General features: G+C 35.7%; 1 protein-coding gene across 1 annotated transcript; it reads left to right on the forward strand.

The window, feature by feature from the left end:
- The first annotated feature begins 1,497 nt into the window (after positions 1 to 1,497).
- On the forward strand, positions 1,498 to 17,519 carry LOC101268876 (transcription initiation factor TFIID subunit 5). Its single transcript, XM_004241752.4, has 19 exons — positions 1,498 to 2,038; positions 3,212 to 3,293; positions 5,288 to 5,366; positions 5,444 to 5,541; positions 5,627 to 5,683; positions 6,258 to 6,345; positions 8,053 to 8,159; positions 10,191 to 10,298; positions 10,478 to 10,629; positions 11,292 to 11,402; positions 11,495 to 11,564; positions 11,702 to 11,741; positions 14,485 to 14,649; positions 14,783 to 14,859; positions 15,078 to 15,194; positions 16,246 to 16,511; positions 16,624 to 16,719; positions 16,813 to 16,888; positions 16,969 to 17,519. Exons 1-19 carry the CDS (start codon positions 1,848 to 1,850, stop codon positions 17,044 to 17,046), a joined length of 2,058 nt encoding a protein of 685 aa, XP_004241800.1. The 5' UTR covers positions 1,498 to 1,847; the 3' UTR covers positions 17,047 to 17,519.
- Positions 17,520 to 18,083: the final 564 nt, after the last annotated feature.

The following is an 18,083-nucleotide window of genomic DNA, read 5'->3' on the forward strand; positions in this document are numbered from 1 at the left end:
AAATAAGGCCACCAATTCCTAAAAAAGAAATAAAATTTGAATTGTTTAGTTATCGCTGGAGGTTTGCTGATGTATTCGAGATCTATAAGTTTAAGAGATTTTTGTAATTTAATTTGAAAAAAAAATAGAAATAAGATGTAATTAGCTCGTAGTACTATGTAATTCGTGCAACTTTTATAATAAACAATCATTTTATACATTTCCTCAAATAATTATTGTTTAATTATCATCATCATATTTAAGACTTTTGAATTAAATAAAGTCCTTATTTGATTTAAGTAAGAATTTATGATATTTAAACTTCTAAATTAATTACCATTTTACCTTTTATAGTCAAACTTTACCAAAAAAATACAGCTGTTTCGTCTACATCAACATTTTTTTCATTTAGGTTTTGATTCAGGTTGCCTTCTTGCATTTGTTATCATCATCCTTCATTCAGGTTTCGATTCAGGTCTACCCCTTTTGAACAATTTCTTGTGTTTCTATTTCAGTTGAAAATTTGGAGAGAAGAAGCATGTCGCAGCCGCCGAAAAGATCAAATTAAATCTATCATGCAGGACAAATCAAAGGTTTATCTCTTTTCTTTTTCCACCAATCTTTTTCTACGGAAATGGTGGTTCTTTGATTGCCGCAAGATTTACTCCTTTTAAATACATTCGATAGTTTTTCTGCCATTTAAAATGTAACAATATATAACATTATTATCATAGTAATTTTTGTTAATTTGATTATTGCTCTTTTTTCTCTCTCTCTAAATGTTTTCTTAGACTACAAGTATTTGTAATAAATATTTATTTTATTATATTTGATTATAGTTAAAATAAAACAGATAAAAAGATCAAATAAGTAAATGATTTATATACGACGTGGCGTTGAATGCAAATACAAAAGAAAGAGAATGGAATAATAATTGACATTCTTTTTTGGTCAATAGAATTTAAAAGATTAATCATTTTTTTTTTTTTGAATGTGAGGAGTTTCTGATTAGCCAACAATCCACCCTATAAGCACAGTTCATGTTACCATCACTTGATGAAATTTACATTTAAGGCTAGGTGACGCCTTCTTATCACATAAGACTCTGAAAATAAAACTTCCACTTTCTCAATCTCATATCAATACGTTGGGTGTTACTTGTCAATCTTTCCGTTTTTAGATAATACATCCAAAATACTTGAAACTATCTCTCTTTTGGATGACTAGTATATCAAGTCTCACTTCTCCACATCAGCCTCATGCACCACATTGTTAAATTTGTACTTTGAGTATCCAATTTTAGTCATGTCCTCAGCCCGAATCATTCACTGTAAAGTCTATTTATAAATCTCTATGTGAACGTTAACTCCGTCGCTAGTCTCACCAATCAAAATTATATTATCTGCAAATAACATATACTGTGACACCCCACCTTAGATCTGCCATATTAATACATTTTTTAAATATTAATTCTTAGTAGTATTTCAAATATACATGATTATATACTATTGTCTCACCGGTTCACATTAGCATAAAAAAGTTTGCATCTTTTGACTCTAGTTTGTTGTGATAATCTTTGATTTTTGCTTCCGAAGATAAATAAATTTCTCACAAAATAATATATTATGTCCTTAAAAAACTTATTCTTCACTAAGCATATGGGTCCATTTAAAGGGCAAATCTTGTGATTAAGAGAGAAATTGGAGCCTAACCAAAAAAATATAAAACAAAACACCTTCCATAAACAAAGTGACGACGACGTCGTATTAAGTCCCTCCAGAAACCCCAAATCAAAATTCTCGGTCCTATAAACCCCAGGTGTTTTCTTCTTCTTCTTCCCAATTCTCAAAATCTTACCATTTCTCGCCATGGATGAAGAAGAGATTGAGAAAGCAGTCGTAGCGTATTTGAAGAAGAAGGGTTTCAAGCAAACGGAGATTGCTTTTCAAGAAGAACAGCAAGTGAATAAAAACAGTTCTTCTTCAATCCATAATAACAACAACTCAGCAAATTCTCAGATTGACCCCGACTTAACCAAAAAAATCCTTTCTTTCTCTGAGTAAGTTTCTTTTTTCCACTTAATTTGATGTAAAAATTACTGTTTGGCTAAGAGGATTAAGTTCTAAAATCAATTTACCTTGAAAGATAGTTTAATTTCAATGAAACACGTTTAAGTAGAGAAGGATTGAGTACAGAAGATCTGAAAACTAGTTTAGGGTTGAGAGGTGACTTGGTTGTTGGAAGAAAAGCAGGAGCAATATAATTGAAGCAGTTTTTCTGCACCCTCCAGTAGCATTTCTGCAAATGCCCAAATTGACCCTGAACCGTCAGACAAAAATAATCTGTTCTCTGTAGATAACATAAATTTAATTACTGGACCCATTCTAAAGAGGGAGAAATCAGCACTACTTGGTGAAATAGGTTCTTTTTGAATCAATTGTCCTCTTCTCCTGTATTTTAAATGCAGAGTGCTTAGCCATGAGGTTGCGGTTCTAAATAGCATTGACAATGCCCAGAACCACTTTTGAGGTACTAGCACACTGTCTAGGAATTGGAAAGAGAGGATCAAAGGAAATTTGGCGGAAGAATATCCCTGTTTGTATCTGGTGGACGTTATGAAAAAAAAAGGAATGAGAGATATTATGAAGGGAAGGGTAGCAGCACACAGAAGATCAAGATGAGATCTCTTAGTATTATATTTTTTTGGTGTAAGCAAGATTTAGTGGGGACAATAGATAGCTTAGTGGAGATTATAGGCCAACTGTAAATTTTTGAAAGTTTGTTTTTGGATTTTGAGTATGATGGCATCCCCTGGGGTTTGTAAATTCCTCCTCATCAGTCTGATGAGTTCTTTTGTGCGGATTTAAGTTACCTATTTCAAAATAAATAAATAAATAGAGGGGATGTAGAGGAGGATTTATGAGCTGACCCAAAGTCTCAAACTGTTTAGGATTGAGGCTTCATTAGTTGTTTCAAGAAGGGAAGCAACAATAATTGTGTGTTTGGTATGGAGGAAGCTTTGGTGTTATTTTACATTCTATTAGTGACATTACACTTTGGAGCTTCCTACTTTTAGAATATTACAGATATAGATGGATAGATGTTATGGCTCCGTTTTCACACCGCCTTACACTAGCTGGAAGTCTTGACAGCTGTATAACGCATACTTTCTGGTTATTTTCTTAGCATGCATCTTTGATATCATTCTGAATCTAAATTTTTATGTTTTCAGATTTGAAACCAGTCCCCAACGATACCAAGAAGAATATAGCAAACTTCGGTCATGGGCCTATAGTTCACTGGATCTGTATAAGGTTGGTCCCCTGACTTGTGCTAACAGTAACATGAGAAGTAGTTTATGCAGTATCATGATGCATAGCTCCTCATGACATGTAATGCACTAATAATAGGTCTGCCACCAGTAACACCATAGGAAATAAACATAAATGGAAAGGAAAGGCTTTCATTTTCTCTTTTATTTAGCCCTTTTTAATCCTTAACATAATGTATTAGTGATGTGCACCTTGACCTATTAATACTTCTGCTGCTGTCTTTCTGGCAGTGACAAGGTCTTCAAAATTGAGTTCTCATATTTGTGATTCTCAACTCTAGTTCATTGACTTATGCTATAAATGTAGCACCAGTGATGGATTTAGTACTGTCTTCTACCATTGCGATCATAATAGCGAGCCAAAAATAGCTCTTCATAACATAAGCATGACAAGCGTGCCGTCTTCATACAAGTTAGGTTGTGTGATTATACAAGCCAGATGAAAAAGTGATGAAAATGGTTCCATATGTTTGGTAGGTTCAAGTTGGTCCCTTAATACTCTTGAACAATTTTGGTCCTTTAAGTTCACCAAAAGCGAAAACACCCTTTGGGGGGGGGGGCAGTGGTTTGGGCTTGGGGCTTCCATTTTGGAGGTTTCAAGTTCGAAACCCCTTGCTAGCAAAAGCAAGGGTCCAGTTTAGAAAATCAAGAGATAATTTACCTTTTGTGTCCTTTGTTATTAAATACTATTTATCATCTAACACATTTTCCAGAGCATTAAATTTAATAAAGTCAAAGGATAAAATAGTAATGTTACCGCTATTATTTATTGTTTCTTAAGGGTGTGCTAAGTCAATAGTAGACAACTATTGTTGGACCAAGGGAGTAACATCTATAGTTTCAACGTTTGCCAGCTTGCTAATTTTGGTTTATTTTTGGAGGATGGTGCAGCTTTTGAAGTGCAATTTTGCCATCTTTTAATATCTATTGTGTGGTATATGGTTCAATTTTTGGTGTTGCAATTTTCAAGATAGGACAGGACTTTTTGGTGTTTTTGGTTGGATAGTTATTTTGACCATTCCGATGAAGTCTACCCATTCAAGTTCTGTTTAAAAAAAAAAAGGGTCCAACCACTTGAGTTCTGTTTCAAAAAAAAAAGTCTTAACCATCCGAGTTTGTTAAATATTTGTCAGAGACCAAATGCTCACTTTTGGCAAACTTAGAAAACCCAAATTGTTGGGGGGTATATTGAAGGACCACCTTGAACCTATACTCAAACATAAGGAGCCATTTTTTCTCTCTCTCCAAGTTAGACACTTCCTTTTGACTTACTCTTTAATCTTCAAGATTTTGTGGTTTCCTGTAATAGCTGAAGCTACCTTCCATTTATTTTTGTCCATTTCTGTCTACCTTGTCTCAGTCCATTCCAGATTGCCTCTCTCTTTCTATTGGAATTGAAGGATGTGCTGTGTGCATCTGGATTTTCTCCAATTCCAACATAATCTGATATTGATTGAAAAGAGGGAAGTTAAGCTAGCTAACGAAGGGGTTGGGATCCGCCTCGCCCTTAAAGATCCGCCCCTCGTTTCACTCTGAAAATTTATTATCAGCTCCTTCTGTTATTTAGCCATCTCTCTCCATAAAATTCTTTCACGTACATGAAAGTTATTTCATATCCTAGAGAGTGCGGTTGTATTGTCTCTCTAAAGAATCGTAGGATCCATTGGAGATAAAATGAAACAATTTTAAATGCCGAGTGTTCTGTTTCCTTTTTTTCCTTTGGTCGTTTCTCTTTCTGCAGTGCTGTTACTGCTTAGAATACCTTTCGGTTCGCAGAAATGATGTGCAAACTTTGTTGTTTCCAACAGTTTGGCCATTGTATATATTGGGGTTGTTAAGTCTTTCTCTTTTATAGTATGCGTGACTCATTTAAAATCATCTTATATTATGTTGATTATTGTTATCCTCTTTTATTTGTTAGATGAGATTATTGTTATTATTGATTCATCTGAACATATATATATTTCAATCTTGCAGCATGAGTTGCTTCGTGTTTTATATCCTGTATTTATTCATTGTTTCATGGAACTTGTCGCTAGAGGTTATATTCAAGAAGGTATACTTTGTCAGTTATGTTTTGGTTGTATTTTGATATTTGTGAGAGAATTTTTAACACAATTCTTTTATTTCCAGCACGAGCCTTTTTCAATAGTTACCGTGAAGACCATGAGATGACGCATCTGCGTGATCTTCAGAAGTTAGAAGGCGTCCTCTCACCTTCCCATCTAGAGGTACATCAATATCCTAGCAACTGTGTGGATGACCTTTTCCATGCTTAAGTGTGTCATAGATCACTAAACTTATTCCGAAATGCAGGAAATGGAATTTGCTCATTCTATACGGGTGAGCAAAGTGAACATTAAGATGTGTCAGGTATTCTCTTGATCCTTTTGCTTCCTCTGGTTGAATTTTTCTGCTACTATAGTGCACACTAATGTCTCAACTGTGAAAGCCAAGTGTGTCGGGGTTTGTTAGCAATTGGTGACAAATGCATATCGAGTTAGTAGTTACAAAGGAGGAAAAGAAACTAATGTGATATTTCACTTTAGAGTGCATTATCTTTCATTTCCTTCTCTTGACCACTTATTTTGCTGTGGAACTTCAACTTTTTGACAAAAAATCCACCTCTTTCCAAATCTTTTCTTTTGAAGCTGAACTTCTATTAGTTATGTTGATGAAATAGCAAACACTGGTTCATTTTGTAGGTTTGTTGGAATTAACTACAACATTTAGTCTATTGTTCTCATGCCATGGATCTTATCACCATGTATATTAAAGGAACAATCATTTGTCTAATGGTTTTTCTAGTTTGGTGGATTTACGTGCAGTTTGATTACTGTTTTTTGGTCAATATACATGTCTGGCACCATTTGATTACTTTTTACCACGCATACCTTTAGACTTAACTGGATTAGCCTTTTGATTTGCTTATTTTACTCTGAAACAGTACTCCTATGACCTTCTGTTGCAATACTTGCACAAGACAGAATCTATTACAATGCTTGGGATCATCAATGAGCGCATTAATTTTCAAGGTGCACTTCCCATTTTCGCAGTTGCTTTCAACCTTTCAATTTGCAACTATGTTAAATTGACCATTTTAATTTAGCGTAATCTTTTTTGATTAAGTAAAGTATTTCATTAAGAAAACAAGGCCGAGATGACTGTAAACAAGAGATATACCCTAAAAGAAGAAACCTACAAAAATATGGTTCACTCTAAAATACACCCAATCCTCTATACTAATAGGAACGACATGGTGCACCAAAAGAAAATAGGGAGTGGAGACTGCTACTTAGTTGAGCAAGGCTCATCTCCATTCCTTCAAAAGCCCCCATATTTCTCTCTCCAAATGACCCACGTTAAAGCAAGAGAAGTAACATTCCAAGCCTTTTGCCTTCTTCTCCTGGCACCAGTTGTCGAACTAAACATCAACTCTTTCACGGATCTTGGCATCAGCCCTGAAATGCCGAACCATCTAAAGATACCCTACCATAACCTCATTGCTAGATTGCAATGTAGCATAATATGATCCACGATCTCACCTGCCTCCTTACTAAGGAAACACCAACTAATACAGACAACTTTCCATTTCCTAACATTCTCCGCCGTCAAAATCACCCCTCTATAAACTAACCAAGTGAAGAAGCACCCCTTCCTTGGAATCCTAGGAATATCGTAAATATTTATTCCACCATGAAGTGTTTAGGAAGAAGCAGTTACATCTTTCCATTTATATTGGTATGATAGTGAAACCATATGAGAAGGAAGAAGAGAAATGTCTTTTCCTTGACCATTGTCCTTTAGAACAAATGCTCATCATTACATCCACTGAATAAAGACGGGGAAAGGAAAAGCGTTCCAATTTAAATTCAACTTCTTTCTGTCAGATCATTGTTTATTTTGTCCCTCCATGATCACTTAACCATCTCAATCCTCTGGAACCAAATTACATGACTAGAGGGGAACTGTCATGTTTATTATAAATAGTGGTGAATTTTACCATAATTACTTCCTTTATATTGCTTGGTTCTTCCATAGGTGTGCTCTCTAGCTTTTGTTTCTTGGTTCAAGGCTTGTTACTAACTCGAACAAACTCCAATACATTTTCCTTGGTAGCTAAAATTTATCAAGTTACAGGGAGAAAAAGAAATGAGAAAAGAAGTCTTTGATAAGATATTGCAGAGGTGGCTGTTTTTGTTGCTTAATTGTCATGTTATCGTGGGAGAACATGGTCACATAGGAGGTGTAACAAGTGGTGGTTTAACTAGCTATAGTGACTATGTGCCTTCACTGCTGCCTCTATTGGGTTCTGACCAAGGGAGGTTGCTAAAATTAAGGTCAAAGATTTATTGGAATGAAGAACAGTAATAAGAGTGAGTTATAGATGCAGAGGGTATTCCAGATCTATTTATAGGCCTTGAATTCTTTTCCTCTTTATCTCTTTCATTCGGATTCCACTTTTGCTTGTGCCAAGAAATGCCAAAGTCACTAGATGCACATGATTTACTCAATTAAGTTCATGGTATGTTTGGTGCAAGGCCGAAGACATGTTCTTCCCAGGTAGTCTGGCAATGTTCTAGCAAAAAATTGTCCTAAATGCAACCCTATGAATAGTTTAGTGGCCCATGATCCCCCTGTGCCTTGCCTATTACTCATTATATAATCATATGGTATAATTTTAGAGCTATGTATTTATTAAATTTAAGTACAACATGAAGCTAATTTGTATCAAATGACAGTTTCTCCTGGACAGCCTGGCTCTATATCTGGTGATACGGAAGTTGTAACTCTTGTTGCAAGTGGCCATGATGCTAGTCTCATAAATCAGAAAGAAGTTCTTTGGGGGGTAAGCAAACAGTCAATACCAATAATTTAATCTTTATGTTTTTGGATTGGATTGTGTAGTAAATATCAGCTTTTGACCACTTTACCTGTCAATTTCTTGAGCTATTTGATGAATATTCTTGTTTGTTGGTTAACTGACCATGAAACAATTAAATTGGCCAGCTGGAAGTCTTCCCATGCCAACGTATGGAAGAATGGATACCCCCCCCCCCCCCCAAAAAAAAAAAACAAGAAACAATATAACCAATTCCTTTAACAGAACGTAGTGCAGTGCATTGAGTTCTTGAGAGGTAGGGTAATTAGTGGGAAAATAACAATTCTTTGGATTGCATTACCTTTGAAGTATGTGTTTCAGAGTATTGAGGATAAAATCACATTATGATCTAAAATTGTTCTATCAAGATCGGTTTTAGGAAAAAGAAAAGGTGGCCCTATACAACATTACCAGTTCCCAAAAAAGAAGAAGGGAAAAGGGCCCTGCAGTTCATCAAAGTAATTGGAGACCATCTGGGTTGGGTCTGGGACTAGTTCACCACTATAAAACATTTCTCTTATTCTATGTTTTATAGCTATGGCTTATGGGTATGGCAAAGCGGTCAATAAAGTGGGTAAACTTATGGGAGATCAGGGTTCAAGTTCCTGTAGAAACAAAGGCGCTAGGTGATTTTTTCTCGTCTACCTAAGCTTTGGTGGGCAGATACTGTGTATATACTGGTGGAAGGTAGTAGATACAGATTCATGCAAGTTTACTGAACAACCCATATTAAATTGGAAAAAAAAATAAAACGAAGAGAATGTGGAGCTGCAAGTTATAGACAAGTGATAAGCTTACTCCTTCGTGTATAAACTAATATTATCTAAGGAGAGTTTATCACTATCAATCCTTTGGGGTGGCCCAGTGGTTTGAGTTTGTGACTTCCATGTTGGAGGTCTCAAGTTCGAAACCCCTTGCCAGCGAAAGCAAGGAGTTTGCCTTCTGGGTCGAGCTCGTCGCACCAGGTTTGTCTAGTGCGTGTTACCTCTCATATGTGGTTTGCGAGCTATTGCATAGGAGCGGGGTTTTTACCCTGTGCGCACCCAAAGGGTAGCGGCTGTGGGTTTCCCTTGTCATAAAAAAAGAAGAAGAAGTATATCACTATCAACTAGTTTTAGCCATTCTAGGTTCCATGTTTTGTAAGGATTGCTTGGGTTATGCTCTTGATCACACTTCCTCAATGTGGGTGGAATACATGTTGGATTTGATTAAAATAAGATGGGTAATTAAATGGGTGCAAACCTAGGAGACAAGTCAAAAATACTAGGTGATTTCTTCTCATCTGCCCAAGCTTGGTAGTTGATTTATCCTGTAACTGTGTTGGTGGGAGAAAGCAAGTACCTAACGGAATACTCAAGGTGCACACAAGTTGTCATAAAACACCACCATTTTCAAGTTAAAAAAAATGTATTATTTGACTTTCATATGGCGAATGAAGAGGTCAGAGAGACTAGAGTCAAAAGATAAAGAATGTCGTGATGGAGTTGTCCTTTCTTTCGCCTTAATCTTCATCCTCTTTCTTTTCTTGTAACTGAGGGTGAGGTGATGCATGGGTTTTCGAAAATTCTTTCGTTCATTATTTCATCTTCACTTTAGGGAGTGGGCTGAATATAAAATGGGCTGAATATATAATACTACAAAAATATTGTATTAGGCCTGATGAAATATAGTGGTAATATAACTTACCTTTCGCGGTGGAACAGGCCAATCTTACATTCCATGTGTGTGTGTATTGGAGCGGACCAATCCATATTACAAAGCATATTAATGAATAAAAAACTGAGGTGAAATGATTATTTCCATTTTTATTTAGAATCCCCTTAGCTGTGTTTGATATTCTATTTGTACCCACATATCCTAGACAGAATTTAATGAGTCTGAGTGTCTGACACTTCCGACACGGATCATACCCCCCGATTTTAGAAGAGTCTGTGTAATGTAGATCTTCCGTGTTTTAAAATTTATCCCCAGGAGATGTGTTAATAATTTATTTTGCAGATGCTTGAAGATTCTTTAGAAGAACGGTTAGAAAAGACTGGAGGTTCTGTTCCAGATTCGGAAAAGTTTGATGGAGATCCGAAGGAAGGAGAAGTGGAAGAAAACAAGGTATTGAATTTCTATCAGTTCATTTCCCACTTGATCATATTCATAAATATTTCGCACTTAATTATCTCATCTTTCCTTAGTGGTGTAAATTTTTTTTGGTGGACATCCTTCCACATTTACTTTTGTCGAAAAAGTGACATCCTTCCACATTTATTGTTTTTATTTTGCCCTTTTTTCAGAAGAAGTCAATTGAAGGTGGTAAACATGGTGCACCTCTTAAAAAACTAAAGAAGGACAAAGTTGGGATTGCAACAGGGAAATCTTCTCGTACAGAGAGCAGCACAGTGACAACTGCACCACGTGTCAAACCGGAACTTGCTTTACCTGCTATGTACTCCTCAAACCTATTATCTTACTTACCAAAAGAAAAAGAGAGGGCCCTATTGTGTTTTTCTCTCCCACGACATCATCCCTGTACTTGGAAAAGTCATTCTTGTTGGATGTCATAATTTTATTTGAAATACAGTCATCATGATCCATTAGAAAACATCAAGTGAAACGGCTATACAAAGAAGTTGCATAAAAAAGGAAAATTATGAAGGATGAGGAAAATATGATTGAGCTCAATCCTTTCTGTGGTGTCATACTCATAGTACTCCCTCCATTTCAATTTATTTGACCTTTTTTCCTCTCTAGTCCATTGAAAAAAGAATGACCCTTTCCTTTTTATAGCAACTTCTAAATTTTACTTCCCAAGTTGTATGTTTAAGACTACAAGAATAAAGGGCATTTCGGTACATTTGACAGATCTTTGATTTTAAACCACAAGATTTAAAGATCTTTATTTTATTAAACTCTGTGCCAAGTCAAAACAAGAATTTGAAATGGAGGGAGTGTATTTTTTTAGATAATTAAATATCTTTAATAAAGTCATACTCGGTATATCTTCTTACATTCATCCATATATTGCATTATGTTTCTTATCTCTCTGTGTGTGTGGGGGGGGGGGGGTTGGATCTTGGATCATCTTAACTGAAAGAAAATTTGTCACAGACCTGTAGAGGTAGAACTTTCTATTCTGGAAGACTTGAGGAACCGCGTACAGTTGAGTAATGCATCATTGCCCTCTGTTAGCTTCTATACATTTGTTAATACACACAATGGGTAAGTTTTCATGATCTTGAATCTTTTAAGTGTGGAATTCGTATTCAGGAACATATCCTAATCTCAGTGAGTTAATCTGTAAATGTCTGTAGACTAAACTGTGCATCAATATCACATGATGGATCACTAGTGGCTGGTGGATTCTCAGATTCATCTGTGAAGGTGCTTGTAGCTTCTGAATGACGTTGAAATTATGTTGTCACAAATTACAGTATCTGTTGATCCTTGATCATCTTCTTATCTTTTTTTTGGAACTGGTAACTTTGATCATCTTCTAATCTAAGTCCCCCATTTTACAGGTCTGGGACATGGCAAAGCTTGGGGAACAAACTGGTCCATGTAAGTCCAATATGATGGTCCTCAGCTCCTTTTCAATGTATTGTTATTTCATGTTTCAAGATGTTTTAGTGAATAGAGGTTGAAAAGGTCCCTTTTAATACTACTCCTAGTCACAGTATATCTCGCCAGGACAGCAAGAAAGATTTATTCTTTGCTGCTTTAATTTATTTGATAAGTAGATAAATTTTATTTCACTAAGAAACTGCACTAGGGTTGTGAAGTTTGTTACATCAGAAATTTGCTTAGCAGAAACATGATTAGTTATGAAGGTTTCTCGACTGAACATATAAATGCAGCTTTACATTTCTGATGGAAGTATTTCTTGAACTCCTTGCATTTTTCAATTAGGTAAATAATTTTAATCGAAAAGTCTCCTGTATACAATGCAGTACACAAAAAATAACTATATCAGAATATGATTCTAACAAACAATATCCTATTGTTTTTTTTTTGGAGAAAGTATCAGAATATGATTCTAACAAACAATATCCTACTGTTTTTTGTTTTTTTTGAGAAAGTAACATTTGTATTAAAGAAACTTGGTAAAAAGGTTGTGCTGGTAACCATGTGCAGCTTCCAAAAGTATTGGGAATCCTTTTACTTCTCACTAGGGATCTATCATGTCATATTGGATTCTACATCATTTACATAATCTCTTTGCACCAAAAACATAAACAACACAAAACAATTCATCTCTATCATTTGAATGAGGCTATTGCTGCCTTCAAAACATCTAGGGTTCCTTTCCTTCAAAGCTGTCAACCAAATGCTGGAGTGAGATCTCCCTGATTGTGCCAACATCTCAGTAAATCAGCTGTAGTTCTTGGCACTGTCCATCCGAGTCCAACTATGCTTGGGAAGAGTTGCTACAATTGAGCAGTTACACCAAGATGTAAGAACAGGTGTCTGTTAGACTCTTTAAGTCTGCACAGTATTACTAACATCTGGTGCTCAACTGGAATCCTCTCTTCTTTAAATTTATCGAGTTAGACTGGCCTATAAGAACTTCACTAATGCACCAAAAAGAATCAAGGGATTGAAAAGCTATTCCTTGAGTCTACATACTCGTTTTCTATCTCTTAAAAAGTCTTGAACCACTCCTATAATGTTGAAGTGATCAATAATTGAGAATTTTGTCACATGTCTTGTTATGACGCTCATCATGTATGCTAGTGGTTTAGATACTCCTAAGGAAAAGGCAAACATTTTGAATCCAAATGTTAACATGAGGTTTTTTTTTGAGGATAGTAACACTAATCTAAATATTCACAGCTAGACTACATCCAAAATATGTAGTCCCCTTCAAAAGGTATTGCAGTCTAGTAATATTGCCGTCTATCACCTATATTTCTTACAAATAATCCAAGACATCCCAGATATCTTGCGCTTGGACTAAAAAGTTCTCTTTTCACCAAAAATAAAATAAAGCTAGAGAATTCATCTTGAAGCTCTGAAGTCCATTCTGCTTGTCTTCAAAGCACCTCTGGTTAGAGTTTTCTCAAAAGGCCTGCATATCCACTATGGTTCAGGGCCGATCATAATCCCTATGATGTGATAATTCCGTTGAATAAGGTGGAATGTAAGTAAAAGAAATTCATTTATAAATACCAATTAAGTGCCAAACAATGCGTAGATGTCCATGTTACTTGGAAAAGTTTCCATATGATGCTATATTTCATGTTCTTTATTCATTCTTTGTTATTTCGTATTAATTATTTACTTCTTATTACAGCCTTTTATATAGTTGAGCTTGTGCTAAGTTGTTTATTCTTTTGCACCATCAGTAATATTCTGAATGTTGCATGTGATGTATCAGGTTGAGGGTAGTTTTGCTATAAAAATTGATTCCACCTTTATCTTGTCCTAAATTCTAAGTTGGATTTTCTTTTCTGATACTCTCACTACAATCCCTCAGGAAAATCTAGTTATATTGTAAAACTGGCATATTTGCCTTGAGCTGTCATATTCTAACTTGCAGAAAGGAAATAAGACAAATAGCTCATAGTTCCTTACAAATGCACGCCTTTGGAGCCAGCTGTTATGTTATTCTCTAAGGCATATCAGCAGTCAAGATTGATTCTTAAACTGATTTTTCAGCTCCATGAATTTGGTCTATTGGTAAGAGCACATCATGTAATGTTTGAGTTAGAGGCATGTCACGAGTTTGAACCCAACCACTTCAAAAAACATAGTTTTTAAGTATAGAATGTGAGAGGGGCGACTCCAATATCCACCGAGTTTTGGACTGCGTCGGCTAGCCCTCGGGGATTTCTGGGTTATCAATTTTCTTAAAAAAGCTGCTATCTCCATACTAATTGCTTATTGAGGGTTATCAATTTTCTTATAAAAGCTGCTATCTCCATACAAATTGCTTATTGAGGATGAATTTGAGCAGTTACTGAAGCAACTAATTTTGAATAATTTGTCCTTCAAAAATAAAACCCACATATCAAGAACTAAATGAAAGGTTATTGCTTCAGGGGTGTAGTTGTTCTTTAATATCTATAAAAGTATGTGAAAGCAATTTAACCAAGGATTAGTTTGTTTGACTCGCTGAAGCAAAAGAAGGCTACTACTTTGGGGCCAGGGTAGCCATAGATAGTCTGACGTCTTAGAGTATTGCTGTAAACAATCAACATCTTGCAAAACATGTCATTGTTAATGTGTGCCCCCCTGTCTCTCATACACACAAAAAATTGCCGAAACAGAAAAAAGAATGGTTGATGAACAGTGCTAGAACCAGCTTTTTTGCAGGGGGAGACTGATTCACCTTCAAGTGAGCATGTGCTTGGCGCAAATGGTGGAAGAAGATGTTATACATTACTTCAGGGCCATTCAGGGCCTGTTTATTCTGCATCATTCAGTCCGCACGGGGATTTTCTTCTTTCTTCATCATCAGATTCAACTGGTATGATATCATATGACTTTGATTGCTATTAGCTCTACAATAGTTCTTATTCATATGGATTATGATAGTTACTGAAGTTCTATATGCTTACTCTATAACCATGTGACCTTTTTGGCTAATTATTTCTATGCAGTTCGCTTATGGAGCACAAAGTTAAATGCTAATGTTGTTTGCTACAAAGGCCACAATTACCCAGTATGGGATGTTCAGGTAGGTTGCTAGTTTGTCATTTATTTTGTTTAATGATTCCTTTTTGGATGTAATTGTGGTAATATATTTGCAATCTCTTTAAGTAACTCACCTAATTGGTTGTTAAACAGAGAACTGCCCGAGTTAATGCATTTTTTGCTTTCTCATGGTAACTGTAGATAAAAGTTGTCACAATGGGCAAATATATGTTTGGTTTTCACTTCACATCTTGAGTGCAGTTTAGCCCAGCTGGACATTATTTTGCCAGTTCTTCACATGACCGCACTGCAAGGATCTGGTCTGTGGACAGGATACAGCCTCTAAGAATAATGGCCGGACACTTGTCAGATGTAGATGTGAGTATCTAGTTTGTGCTCTATGCCATGGGAACTATTTATTTGATCTGATCTACGTTGGCATCTTTATCACTCTGTGGCTGTATAATCAATCTTAGTTACTTGACCTACTTTTCATTTTCGTCCTCTATAATCACTTGGCCTGTTATAAAGTGACATCTTTTCCCCATGTAAAAAAAATGAAATGGCTAAGTTTTCCGAGTGCTCAAATACCCAGACATAGGGGGCCATCTTTCCATTTTGTGAGGCCCCATAATGTTGGCCACCACTGATACTTTGGCAATTACAAGAAGTTAAGTTCATTAAGTATTCTAATTTTTGAACTTCTTGTGATGTTTTCAGGCGTACACTTAACTTTTCGACTATCAATTTAGTTCTTTTCTTAAACTACTGCTAATACATTTGATAAGTTCAAATGACATCTTAAAGTCCATTCCAGTCAAATATCTCATATAAAATGGGACAGATGGAGAGTATAATGTTTCTTTTAGCTTTGATTTGGTATCTTCTCAACAACAGTCCACACTTCATTAACTTTTACTTTTTAGTGTAACTCTTTCTTTTGCCTTTTTTATCTTTTCACCAACAATCCTCCCAAAATAGTGATGTTTTTTGAAGGATCCGATTTGATTGCGGCAATAATTTTGGAGAGACTGAGCGCATAGGGAAGAGTAACTTTTTTTATAACTTGGATTATTAATCTGGGAAGGCCTTACCTAGTTTGTACCCATGTCCCATTTGTGACTACTAATTTTGCAAGAAAAGGTTAAGTTCTATACATTATATCAGAGATACACAGACAATAGACATTAAATAAATTACTTAAAACTAATTAATGTATTTAATTAATTCCAAACAAGTTGTCATGCTTTACTAAAAAGATTGAAGGTTGAATATTTTATCTGGAGAGATTGGGCACTAATAAAATGCACTTACCATAACCATATCAGGGTAATTTTTGATTTGGCATGGAAATTTTCAGTTACTTAGATTTCTTGCAATTTCCTTTCTATTGACATAAATTTGAGAGGATGTTAAATTCATCATGTAGTGTGTGCGATGGCACGCAAATTGCAATTACATTGCAACCGGATCAAGCGACAAAACTGTACGCTTGTGGGACGTCCAGAGTGGTGACTGTGTCAGAATTTTCATTGGTCATAGGAGTATGATCCTATCATTGGCAATGTCTCCTGATGGTCGATATATGGCATCCGGTGATGAAGATGGAACAGTCATGATGTGGGATCTCTCAAGTGGACGTTGTATTACTCCTTTGACCGGTCATTCCTCTTGTGTGTGGTCACTTGCTTTTAGGTAGGGATAGAAATGAACTTAACCTTAAGTTTGTGTACGCTCAGAGATGCACTTGAGTATGAAGTTCATTGAATATAGATTATATTTTTGAAGCTTTTTTGTCTTATTTCAGTGGTGAAGGTTCACTTCTTGCATCGGGCTCTGCGGATTGCACTGTAAAATTATGGGATGTAACCACAAGCACCAGAGCGCCACTAAAAGAAGAGAAGTAAGTATTAATGAAGCAGACATTTACTGTGGCATTTGTTTTCTCTTAGATTGCTGCTAATACCAGCCCTCTCTCTCTCTATCTATTGAACAGCAAATCTGGAGGTAACAATAGGCTTCGGTTATTGAAGACCCTACCTACCAAAGCTACACCAATCTATGCTTTGCACGTAAGAATTGTTATGCTTGCTTCTTTCTGTGGCTTTATTATTGGATCCTCTAAAAGTTGCATGTTATACTCTGTGAGCAGTTTTCACGAAGAAATCTTTTATTTGCTGCTGGAGCTTTCTCGAAAAGTGCACGAGTCCCTTGCTTTAAAGTCTCTTGACGTGAGATTACATCATGGTTCCCTTGCAAATTTTGGTGCAATCATCAATGGCAAGTTTTACTTCTCAGACCTCGGTTTTGTTAGAGGAGCAACTCATGTTGGTGACACGTGCATCTCACAATACAATTTTGCATCACATGGTGTAATTTGGAATGTGGAGGTCTTTTATTTTCTATGGTGGATGAACGTCGGATTTGTAAATGCTTATTTAATGTATGTCCTTAAAATGACGATGTTCCTGTAACCCTGATACCATTGCTTATCCCATTGGTGGAATATTGGAAGCATGGGCAGAAAGGTATACAATTTAGCATCTTCTAAAACTATATTTTGGGAGTAGGATGTCTCAAGCATTTGTGGTTTTGTGTATGTTAACCATGTTTGTTTACAGACCCTTTCCCTGTTTCTACCTTGTGGATTATGTATGAATTTTAGCTGAACTAAAAAGTTTGAAATTCGTTTGGATTAGCTTATTTTAAGTGTAAGCCAAAACAGCTTTTAAGCACTGGTCTTCTGGAATGTTTTGGATAACTTGCAAAAGTGCTTATAAGCACTTAGGTTTAAACTAAAATGGTAAAAATAAGTCAATCGAAACAACTCGTTGCGTCTATTATAAGAAGCAACAACAGAGTTTCAGACTTGTGATCTGTTTTTCGTTTAACAACAGAATACTTTCTAATTAGGTGAAGGATCAATGGATTTAATTTGGAAAATAGTAGTACTAGTTATAAGCTTTAATTAGGCGGATAAGAAATACAAATATATATACACATACAGGTAATCTTATAGTTGTTTTATTTTAATCTCACTTTTTAAAATAAATGAGTGTACCAAGTACTTAAAATTGACGTGTGGAGGCCCTAAATTTCATGACTAAAGAGTGCATCTAAAATTTGTATCATGCATTGAGGCCCTCCTTTCCTAGGCCTCATTGCTCCTATTAAAGCATGTTAAAAATCATCTTTTAATATACTTCACCTTGTTGAAATCATTACCTTTTAGTTCTCCAAAATCTTTATTAATTGTCTTCTTAGCTT

This window comes from Solanum lycopersicum, chromosome 6, assembly GCF_036512215.1.
Source record: "Solanum lycopersicum chromosome 6, SLM_r2.1".
Lineage (NCBI taxonomy): Eukaryota > Viridiplantae > Streptophyta > Magnoliopsida > Solanales > Solanaceae > Solanum > Solanum lycopersicum.

Excerpts from the sequence above, each read along its gene's own strand:
- LOC101268876 (XM_004241752.4), top strand. The coding sequence starts at position 1,848 with ATGGATGAAGAAGAGATTGAGAAAGCAGTCGTAGCGTATTTGAAGAAG. Across the intron at positions 15,195-16,245 it reads GACACTTGTCAGATGTAGAT|TGTGTGCGATGGCACGCAAA; the intron begins GTGAGTATCTAG and ends TTCATCATGTAG. Across the intron at positions 16,889-16,968 it reads CACCAATCTATGCTTTGCAC|TTTTCACGAAGAAATCTTTT; the intron begins GTAAGAATTGTT and ends CTCTGTGAGCAG.